General features: G+C 37.7%; 1 protein-coding gene across 2 annotated transcripts in view; it reads left to right on the forward strand.

The window, feature by feature from the left end:
* The window catches only part of IFT57 (intraflagellar transport 57), a 94,914-nt gene that overhangs the window by 26,497 nt on the left and 56,152 nt on the right, over positions 1–12,265 (forward strand). For both annotated transcript variants that reach the window (XM_064273008.1, XM_003418930.4), the window contains exon 5: positions 486–554. In XM_064273008.1, the coding sequence (XP_064129078.1) occupies positions 486–554 (69 nt within the window). The remainder of the gene's footprint in view (positions 1–485; positions 555–12,265) is intronic.

Consider the following 12,265-nt stretch of genomic DNA (forward strand, 5'->3'; position numbering starts at 1 on the left):
TCCTTCTATAAGAGGTAAGAGATGTCACAAATATGCATCAGTATGATCGGTCTCTGGAGAAGGTGAGAATATTCTGTCAATCTCACTTTTATCTATTTCAGTCATCTTTCTCAAAATTACCTTTAACTCCTTCCACTATTTCAGATATGCTACTTAGAGCCATTTCCTGGTTCTGTTCTTATGTTTATTTATCTCTAGTATTATGACAGTGACTCTTTTCTTTCCCCTTAAAAAAAACCCCTCCTTTATTCAGTGACTACAAAAACAGATTCTATATTAATGGCACCATCAAAACTTCAAAAGACAGATAAGCTGCTAATATTAATACTCCCTAGTTATGTATGCTTTCACTGGGCTTTTAAGTACTCTTTCCTGCATTAGCCTTTATATCAAGCTTAGTAGACTAGCTATGTGAAAGCTGGGAATATACTTCTTATAATTTTTTATAATTATTAACTTTAAAAATGTTTTTATTTTTTTTTAAGGAAGAAGAGACAGACAATGAAGAAAACTTTATTGATCTCAATGTTTTAAAGGCCCAGACTTATCGCTTGGTAAGTTACATTCGATATATACAGGACCAAATAGCCGTCAGCACACCTTCTGCTAGAAATTAAAATGAGTAGAAAATATTGCTGACCATTGTTTTGTGTGTCATTTGAAAAGTAGTTGTCAAAATTATTTTCCCATGTATAAAATGCTATAATGATATGAAATATAAAGATCCACAGGAATGAGTGTCTCTTCTCCAGACTGTGGAAAACCAACACAGTGCTTTTGTGCAAACTGAAAATAATTTATTTGCCTGTTGGCATTTCTTATTATCCTATTTCAAGTTATTTTCTATTATGATAGACCAGCATTAAAAGATTTTGATTATCGGAAAATACTTAAATCATTTGTAATTCTTTGAAATAAAATAGGTTATATTAAGACTGATACATGGATAAGTAGTCACACATTGCTTTAAGTCGGTTTTTTGCTCAGTTTTTAAAGCCAGTCTATAAGGCACTACATACTCAATGAGGTATTTCAAAAGTATTGGTGTTACATGCCATTGAGTTATTTCCAACTCATAGTGACCCTCTGTACAGTGAACGAAACACTGCCCAGTCCTGCGCCATCTCACAGTCATTCCTATGCTTGAGCCTATTGTTACAGCCACTGTGTCAGTCCATCTCGTTGAGGGTCTTGCTCTTTTTTGCTGACCATCTACCAAGCATGATGTCCTCCGGAGACTGGTCCCTCCTGATAACATGTCCAAAGTGCGTGAAACAAAATCTTGCCATCCTTGCTTCTAAGGAGCATTCTGGCAATCCGTGGTATATTCAGTATTCTCTTCTAACACCATAATTCAAATGTATCAATTCTTCTTCAGTCTTCCTTATTCATTGTCCAGCTTTTGCACGCGTATGAGGTGATTCAGAATACCATGGCTTGAGTCAGAGTCATCTAAGTCCTCAAAGTGACATTCTTCCTTTTTAATACTTTAAAGAGGTCTTTTACAGCCTAATGCAATATGTCGTTTGATTTCTTGACTGCTGCTTCCATGGGCATTGATTGTGGCTCCAAGTTAAATCCTTGGTATCATACACGAAGAAAGCAAAAGTTCATTAAAAAGTCAGGAAAGAAAAGACCAAAATGGATGTCAGAGGAGACTCTGAAACTTGCCCTTAAATGTAGAATAGCTAAAGCGAATGGAAGAAACAAATGAAGTGAAAAAACTAAACAGAAGATTCCAAAGGGCAGTTCTAGAAGACAAATTAAAGTATTATAATGAAATGTGCAAAGACCTGGAGTTAGGAGACCAAAAGGGAAGAACATGCTCACATTTTCTCAAGCTGAAAGAACTGAAGAAAAAATTCAAGCCTCAAGTTGCAGTGTCAAAGGATTCTGTGGGCAAATGTGAAACAATGCAGGAAGCATCAAAGGAAAACGGAAGGAGTATACAGAGTCACTGTACCAAAAAGAACTGGTCGGCATTCAGCCATTTCAGGAGGTGTCATGTGATCAAGAACCAACGGTACTGAAGGAAGAAGGCCAAGCTGCACTGAAGGCATCGGTGAAAAACAAGGCTCCAGGAATTGATGGAATTTCCAAAGTACATGTGGGGTTTATGTGTTTTTCTATATGTACGTTAAAATTTAGTACAGTGTATTACTGTTGCACACTCAAAAAAGGGTATATTGAATATAATATTCTTACTTGACCTTTAATTTTTCTTGTCTGAATTCTACAAACAAGTTTGGATCTAGTTTTGTTTTTATATCATGACCACTCCATCCCAGGATTATTTATCATTTTACTATTTTAGGATTGTCAGTTATTATTAGTTCTTGTTATTGTTATTATTGTGGTGTGTATGTTTTCTGCCTGAGTTTATGAATTAACTTTACCACTTAATAGATGTCTGACCTTGGGCAAGCTTTCAAGCTACTTGTGCTTAGCTTCTTCATCTGTAAAATAAGGGTGAAAAATCTCACCTATTTCGTAAGGTTCTGAAGATTAAGAGTAATGCATATAAAGCACTTAGAAATGTGTCTGGCACATAGGAAGTGTTCAGTAGGTGTTGGCAGAAACCAAAACCACATCTCCTCTCTGCCCCCTCCTGTCTAATCTGCTTTATAACCTCCTTGGTAACAGGGATAGCTGTCCTTTTTTTGTATATTCCCTGTAGTGTAGCACAATACTAAATAAATATTTCTTAAATGAATGAATACATTTTGATTGATAAATTGAGAATTCTATCAGAATAATATGCTAACATTTAAATTCAAACAGACTCCATTTGTAACAGTTCCTTAAATTTACAGATCACTTTTTAGCTTTCAAAGTACTTTAAAACATATCCTTTGACTGACCTTGTAAGACATCTGGATAGATGTTATCTCAACTTTACAGACACAAAAACTGAAATTTATAATCTTGGGACACTTTAGTCTTTTACCCAGTCCCAGTGCCGTTAAGTCGATTCCGACTCATCGGCACTGGGACTGGGTAAAAGACTGAAGTGTCCCAAGATTATAAATTTCAGTTTCAGTCTTTTAGAGCTAATAAATCACAGTATCTGCCTTTGAACTCAGTTCTCCAAACTCCCAAGTCTATTGCCTTTTCCCCTCTGTCTCATAACAAGAATTCAGCAAGGTAGGTATGGTTCAGTCTCCCTTGAGCAGGTGCGTTGTGGTGCTGGTGTTTATGAAATATATGTGCTGAAGATGATGATGACGGAGTGATCCTAAAGGAAGAAAAGCAAGAGCTAGAGATGCAGAAACAGTCATTCTCAGAAAGAAAATGGCATTTGTGTTATTTATTTTTATATAGATGGCATAAATAGAGGCCTGTGAAGACCACCAAGGCCACCTGGGATTCCCCATGGACATAATAGTTTCTGAGTATTTGGGAAGGAACAAAGCCATTTAATTCTCCCCTACCACTACTATTTTTTTTTTTTACCACTACTGTCTAAGTTCCTATTTTTCCCTTTTCTGTGCCTTTATAAGTCATCTAAGTATTAGATCCTTCTGACAAAGATTATATAGCATATACCTTTAGATCTAAGACTATGTGTGGTTGCTTTTTTGCAAGAAGAAGCCTGAATAACAGGTGTTTGTGGATGGTCAACCGTCATGTCCTAATGAGGTAGAAAACACTTTCATATTTTAAAAAATCTGGCAAGTTTATGATATTGCCCACTAAAGCCATCTGCTGTAGACACCTGTGTCTGACTTCAGCTTATGATGGCTCAGGCAGCTCTTTCCCCAAGACAGAATTGCTATCTAGGTTGGTAACATAGATTAAAGATTTTATGTTTCATGCAGCAGGTGGACTCACAATGCAGAAAAAATTGTAAGGCTGAATGTGATGAATTCTTCCCTAGAACAAGAATGATACATACTACCTAGGAAACTGATATACGGAGTGTGTACATGACTGTACAAGCCCAGAAGTATATGGATTATAGCAGTCCCTCCCTGCCTGTGGACCAGAAAAGGTAGATTCTTCTTTAGTCATCCTCTCTCCCCTCACCCTGCTTCATTTTACTTCGCAGACCCTGACATTGTATTGGATTGTATTCATTTCTGTCATGACACTAGGATGCAAACTCCTCTACAGCAGAAGCTTCGTTCACTGCTCTTTCCCTTGTGCCTGGTATCTAGAAGGCGCCCAGTGATCTAGGAGTGAATGCATGGATGAATGCTATTTTATATTTGTGTTTTTATGGGCAAGACATAGTTTAGTCTTCATAAAGAAAAAACTTTTCAACCATGATTGTTTGCTCTTTTGTGTACCATGTAGGGTAATGCAGGGAGAAATCTATTATATTCCTTCCTTTCATTAAATGAAGTGAGGACTATACCCTGAAAAACATAACTCAAGAAGATGAGTATAGACATGCATTATCCTGAAGTGTGTGGTAAAATGAAGCAAGAAAGAAGGGGACACTGAGACAGTTTGGGGTACAAAATATTTATTAGAAATAAACACCTGTGAAAAGAAGCGGGAAGAAAGCAGATTGGGGAGAGGGAAAGGTGTCACTTCGATGCAGGCTTGACAAAGCCTTGTCCCCCTGGTGAGGTGCCCTGGAAAAAGCATGGCCTGTTTGGCTCAGTCCTTGGATGCAGGTGGCTCTTTGCAGATGAGACTGACCCAGATGAGCTGACAGCAGCAGGCTAATTTACTGGATGTATTCTTGGCAGCTGGGCAGCAAGCCCTTCCTTGAAAGAGGACTTGGGTGGCTCCTATTCCTGACTAAGACCAACATATCTGTAGCCACTGATTTGAAAGTTTTGTAAAGAGATAATGTCAGCCTATTGCCTGAACTTGAAATGTCTGTCTTAGTCATCTAGTGCTACCGTAACAGAAGTACCACAAGTGGATGGCTTTAACAAAGAGAAATTTATTTTCTCACAGTCTAGTAGGTTACAAGTCCAAATTTAGGGTGTCAGCTCCAGGGGAAGGCTTTCTGTGTCAGCTCCAGAGGAAGGTCCTTGTCCTCAATCTTCCCATGGTCGAGGAGCTTCTCAGGCACAGGGACCCCGTGTCCAAAGGATGTACTCTGCTCCTGGTGCCGCTTTCTTGGTGGTAGGAGGCCCCCAACTCTCTGCTTGCTTTCCTTTCCTTTTATCTCTTGAGACATAAGAGGTGGTGCAGGCCCCACCCCAAGGAAGCTCCCTTTGCATTGGATCAGGGAGGTGACCTGAGTAAGGGTGGTGTTAAACAAGCAAACCATAATTCTCTTCAGCATAAAATTACAATCACAAAATGGAGGACAACCACACAGTACTGGTAATCATGGCCTAGGGGAGTTGACGTATTCTGGGGGGACACAGTTAAATCCAGGACAGTGTCTAGGTAGATCATGGCACAGCAGTGATGTTTCCTGAACGTTGAGTGAAGTGTTTTAAGACAAGCGTTCCTCCTACAGTTGATGACTGCTTACACTGCTGGAATTGGTTTGTTTTGGAAGCAGGTGCTTTTCAGAACATTTGCTTACTTTGGGGTTTTATAAATATATTTACAGCCATTCTTATTGTGTGATATTCCTTTCCCTGCTCCCAGTTATCTTACCCTAACCATGGGTTTGATAAACATAATACTTTTCAGGAACAAAACTCCTGTAGCTGGTGAGAGATTACTTCATCTTCCAAAATTTCATCTGTCCAAAACCCACACCAAACCCGCTGCCGTTGATTCGATTCCAACTCAAAGCGACCCTATAGGACAGACTGGAACTGCCCCGTAGAGTTTCCAAGGAGTGCCTGACGGATTTGAACTGCCGACCTCTTGGTTAGCAGCCATGGCACTTAACCACTACCCCACCAGGGTTTCCATTTCATCTGTAAGTTAATTGAATTTTGAGATAAATTTTCTTAGAAGGAAAAAATTATGGATGATGTTTGGCTTCAAGGCTAGCCCACAAAGTTCTCCCTTATTTATGTTTATCTGATTCCTGAGTATTCTTGAAATCTGAAATTAGCCAAAGCCACCCTGAGACTGGCCATAGGGGAGGACCAAAACCTGTTGTTGTTGAGTCAGTTCTGACTGGTGCTGAATTAAAGGTCTTACTGGGCAGGACCCGTGATGGTTTGGGATAGGAAAGAACGTTCACACGTTGGAGGGGCAGGGAGAAAGGCTTTGGTGGCAAGGTAGTAGGGCGGTGGCTAGTCATTTCTGTTTCTAGGTTCTCTGTGTCATTTGGAAACTGCATGTTCATGGTGGCCATGCTGTAATTATGAGTGATCTTTGTGGCTCCTCTCTCCATTGTGAAGCTCAACAGAATCTCTGCACTGTGTCTGGCAGCCAACGCAGATGTGTCACTCTCCTCCCCCAATGAAAACAGACGGGAGGGAGCTGTGCACGCTCTGAATTCTATTTTTAAATGCCCATCACTTCATTTCAAAACATTTTTTTCAAACATGCCATAGTTACCATTCTTTCTTGAGATGCTAAATTTGAGGTTTTAGAAACCAAATCCTGAGTTATACAGCATAAAACCAAGTATCTCAAAAGGTTTAAACACAATTGGTTTTTCATTACTTAGCAAAAAAAATCATTGTACCAAGAATGAGAGATGTTTTAGCTTAAAAAGCAAAAGCTGTAAGGAAGTTAAAAACGAGCTTAGAATAAAAATGTCATTCCAGTTTTAGAATGTCATTGAAGCAAGTCTGCAGTATTGTAATCAAAGACAGGAAGGAGATGTATCTGTTTTGGTTGCTATCTTAAAAACCTTAAATTTTCTTTATGATTTGTGGTTTCCTTCTGGACAAAATGTCTTTTCTGAGTAATATGAAAAAAATAACTTACTACAGCATAGCTTGCCCCATGAGTTACTATTAGTTCTGATACGTGCTTGAGGAAAATGTTTTTTCTTCTTTCCTAAACCATTTGAGTGTTAGGCCTCCTATCTATGTTGTGAGAGAAGCCTATGGTTGGTATTTCACAGGAGAAATGATTAAAAAAACACATTCTTGAGTGTGATGGAATGCATTATGACTGAATAAATGCTTTTATTTCTCTGATGAGTATCTTGTACTACCCCCATCACCTCATCTGGAGGTGAGTAGGATATGTGGGTTAGAGAAAAAAACCTGTACTCCTCACTGCTCAGAGGAGGCCCAAATGGCAGTTCTTGCTGGGTATAAAAGAGAAGTTTGCTTGATTTTATTTTTAGTTTAACTTTTGAGTCCACACTTGAAATAAGAGAATTCTTATTTCTGTCTATCTGGTTTATTATGGGCCTACCAAGAAGTAAGAAGAAAGGACTTTTCGAGGTCCCTTCCAAATCTGAATCCATACCTTCAAGGCAGGTACTAGGCAGAAGGAGCAGCCTCAGGTAAAATTCTGGCTGTGCTTCACTAAAAATAGCAAATTATGGATAATATTTTGAAGAATGGGAATTCCAGAACCCTTAATTGTGCCCGTGAGGAACGTAAACATAGATCAAGAGGCAGTAGTTGGACAGAACAAGGGAATACTGTGTGGTTTAAAGTCAGGAAAGTTGTGTGTCAGGGTTGTATCCTTTCACCATGCTTATTCAGTCTGTATGCTGAGCAGATGATCCAAGAAGCTGGACTATATGAAGAAGAACGCCGTATCGGTATTGGAGAAAGACTCATTAAGAACCTGTGATATGCGGATGATACAACTTTGCTTGCTGAAAGTGAAGAGGACTCGAAACACTGATGAAGATCGAAGACAACAGCCCTTCAGTATGGACAGTACCTGGACATAAAACAAAAATCCTTACAACTGGACCAATAAGCAACATCATGATAAATGTAGAAAATACTGAAGTTGTCAAGGATTTCATTTTACTTGGGTCCACAATCAACACCCATGGAAGCAGCAGTCAAGAAATCAAGCAACACATAGCATTCGGCAAATCTGCTGCGAAAGACCTCCTTAAAGTGTTAAAAAACCAAGATGTCACTTTAAGGACTGAGGTGCTCCTGACCCCAGCCGTGGTGTTTTCAGTTGCCTCATATGCAAAGAAAAAAAAATTTTTTTATGCATGTGAAACCTGGACAATGAATAAGGAAGAATGAAGAAGAATCGATGCCTTTGAATTATGGTGTTGGTGAAGAATATTGAATATACCATGGACTGCCAGAAGAGCAAACAAATCTGTCTTGGAAGAAGTACAGCCAGAATGCTCCTTAGAAGCAAAGATGGCGAGACTTCGTTTCACATCCTTAGGACCTGTTATTAGGAGAGACCAGTCCCTGGAGAAGGACATCATGCTCGGTAAAGTGGAGGGTCAGCGAAAAAGAGGAAGACCCTCAATGAGGTAGATTGACACAGTGGTTGCAACAGTGGACTCAAGCACAGCAAAGATTGTGAGGATGGCGCAGGACCGGGCAGTGTTCCGTTCTGCTGTACATAGGGTTGCTATGAGTCGGAATCCACTTGATGGCACCTAACAGCAACAACATGCTTCATTACCCACATGGCTGTGGAAAGTTAATTAACCTCTCTGTGACTCTGCTTTCTTCTCTGTAAAATGGAGGAAAAAATAATTCTCTTCAGGGTTGTTTGAGATTAGATAACCTAACTTGTGGACAGCCTGTACCATGGTGCTGACAGAGCATACACTTGATACCATTCTTATTTTGTATAAGTTTTACCTTTCCTAGAGACTGGCATAGTTACCAACATTCTTATATGCCATCAGGGAATAGAAAAAGGCTCCATATCAGTATGTCCCTAGATTGCCATGAATATTTTTGAGTGAGAAGCTTACATAGAATGTAGTTATCAAGAAGCTTGCATTTGGATGGAAATTAGGAAGTCTTGGTGATGTCATAGCTTTATTTTCATAATGCTACATGGATTACTATTGAAGGCCCACTAAACTCAATCTGCTGTTATATAAAGTTTCTTCTACAGAAATGACTCAGGGGAATCTGGTGGAAATCAATACAATGATGTGTTCAGGTGTAATTTGAGAGCTGTAATTTTTTAAGTGAATAAGTTAAATTTCCTGGATCAACAATAATATCAGATATTTAGATGGGTACCTAGAATATATACATTTCTTAGTAGTTCTCTATAAACCTATATTCTTTAAAAAAAAAAAAAAAAAAAAAACACCACCACCACTATCTCCCCCCTCTACTCTCCTTCCCTACCCTGGCTGTGTTAGCGCTTTGAATATCTAACTTCTGGGTGTTTGGAAGTCTGGGAGTCACCTTTCACTAATGATCCTCATTTACCCAGAACGTGCAGTGGAGTCACTAAGGCCTGTGAATGCTGCCTTTATCACTCCAGCCGTCTTTCAAGACTAGGCTTTCTTCATCTCCTGTCTGGATTATACAACAGTAGTGTTCTAAATGGTCTTTGGTCCTCATCCTTCAGTCCCACTCCCACATTTTTCCAAAATTGTTTTTTACCCTAATCCTCTGATTTATCAGGTCATCCTGAGTTCACTAGCATTTCATGATTTTTCACTACCTACAGGTCCATTTATATAGATTGTAAAACAATAAAATTTTGGTCTGTCTTTCAAGGCCTTTAGCAATTTGACAACTATCTACATAGCCAAACTTATTTTCTTCCACAGATGCCTTATGCCAGGTAAACTGGTCCTCTCATAGGCTTGCAATCACATTGTGAGCATATCTGATGCCACCCCTTCCTTCCTCGTCACCTAGTCTCTTATCTAAAAATGCCTTATCATCTGGCTTTTACGTGTTCAAGACTCAGATCAAATTCTGCATCCTTTGTGATATCTTCCCTTATCACATCAGCCCCATTTCCTCCTACAGAGTCTCCATTGTATACATCTACATAAAATATAACTTGAGAATTTTTGTCATTTAATTCACTGTTACTGGACTAGAACGGTACCTGGCACATAGTAGGTGCTAAATAAACATTTGTTGGACAAATAAATGAAGTCATTGTACCTTGCTCGTAACTTTTCTTTACCCCTCCCCCGTTTTGGTTAGAGAACAAATTTTATATTCCTCAGCCTTGCTTCCAAGGTTTTTCACACTGTATTCAACTTTTCTCCCCAATGTTCACCTAAGTCCCTAATCTGTCTTTGCATTGTCATCTTCACAAAGTATGTTAATTCATATTTAAGTATTTTGGCTTATGCCGTTTCCCTCACTAAAAGTGCTCCCCATCTCTCTTTTCTGCCTGTTTACATCCCATACATCCATGTCAAGCTAAACTTAACTCTCACCATCTCCATTAAAACACTTTTCTCTCTTATTCAAGCTCCTAAAGTATTTACCACCTGTACCAGCTAGTTTTTGGAAGTTAATCAAACTTAAAATTTTACCTTATTGAAACCAAAATTTTATTTGAAAAATGAAATATGCTCCTTGTTTAAAAAAAAAAAAAAAGAAAGTATAAAAAACTACAAGGAAGAACAAAATTCCACCAAATCTCAACACCCATATGGGAGCATTTTATGTCCCTTTGTGCATAGTTGCCCTGTAGTTACGTATGATACTAACATTTGGGGAACCTGGATAAAGGGTATAAGGGAATTCTTTGTACTACATTTGCAATTTTTTGTAAGTCTGAAGAAATGAAGTATAATACTGACATAGACAAAGATTAATGAAATAGGTCAGAGTCCATAAAATAACTCCAAATATATGGTGATACTAGCATATGAAGCAGTGCAAATTAATCTGTACATGAAAGTATCTAGTACCAGGTTTGGCATATAATAATGATAATAGTTAATTGCTGACATATACTGAGGACTTACTGTGTATCAGGCACTGTGTAAGTTTTTTAAATACATCGTCTTATTTAATTCTCACAGCCCTTCCAGTGAGGAAGATGCTGTTATTATCCCCATTTTACAGATGGGTACCGTGAGAGATTTAGAGAGGTTAAGCAACTTGACCAATAGCTAGTAAGTAATGGAGGTGGGATATGAGCAAAGATGGGATTCCAGGCCAGTCCTCTTAACAATGACACTGTACTGTGGTGACTCAAGGTAACTTAATTTATTTTTCCTTGAGGATTGGGACCATTTTAATTGTGAAAGTTAATAGACTTTCAAGTGCCTCATAGATATATGAGCTGAGCTCTTCAAATGTATTTAGGTATTTGTATATCAGTGAGGTTGTCCTCTCAGAGAAAAGTAGCCTATTGGAAATTCAAGCCATAAAGAATTTAATTTGCATATTTATTCTACAACCCAAGCAGATTGTGATCCTATAGTAGTTTCTCATTACCTACTTCTCAATTGAGGTGCTTTCTTTTTGTTTTGAGAAAGTGGTGAGCATGATCAGAGATGGTTTTACTTTAGCACTTGTTATATAGTGTACACTAAAGTAACTAAAGTAATAGCAAAGATGAGCATTTGATATGCAAAACAGAAATAATTTGGGAAGTTAATTCTCTTTCAAAAATAATTTCAGATCTCTTACTGGAAAATTAAATGATGTTTTTTTAATTTATGAAAATGTAGTTCATTCAAATCTTCAGTTCACATTATAACTCAGGATAAAATTTGTTTTGATTAAGCTTAAAATTGAACTTAAAAAAAACTTTTATGAACTTCATATGTTTAAAGGAAGAGATGACCATCTGTCTACTTCTTCTGAGAGATAATAACCAGGGTTAGGTTCAGTCATTCAGAGCAAATCTGAAGATCCTTTTTGTATAGTATTAAACATTTTTCTTCATAGTGATACACTGCTAAATTATTTAAAACCTAATTCAGAAAGAAAACAGCGAATCAAACTCATGATTTATGCTTCTTAAGTCATGAAGAAGAATCAACTTGAAGGAACATGAAAGGTCTTATTTTTCTGCTTTAAATTTGATTTGCTTAAAAATCATTGCATTTCAAGGAATCGTTCTTCTTGATTAAAGTTATTATTTATTCTTCTATCTAGCTTTTCATTGATAGTAAAGAAGAGGGTGACTAGATAGACCTTGAAGAAACCTTGTTTAACTCATAGTAATTATAGTGTATGATATTATATATTAAATATATATCATGTATATTTTGGTTTACTCGATATATTTATAGCTTTTCAGCAGACTGTCCTATCTTGAAAACACATCAAATGAGGAAGAATGCAAAAAAGGCCCCTGAACAGCCAAAACAGGTATAACCACTTCCATCTAATAGAATTTCTTAAAAAAGAAGAAAAACATAATGAGTCAATAAACACAAAATCTATACTAATGAAAAAAAATCTACAAACAAAAGGAACTCAGCACAGGAAAGTAAGAGGAACAAAGAAATCGTCAACACCATAAAAAATACAAGAATATGACAGTAATAAACTCA

This window comes from Loxodonta africana, chromosome 20 (assembly GCF_030014295.1).
Source record: "Loxodonta africana isolate mLoxAfr1 chromosome 20, mLoxAfr1.hap2, whole genome shotgun sequence".
NCBI lineage: Eukaryota > Metazoa > Chordata > Mammalia > Proboscidea > Elephantidae > Loxodonta > Loxodonta africana.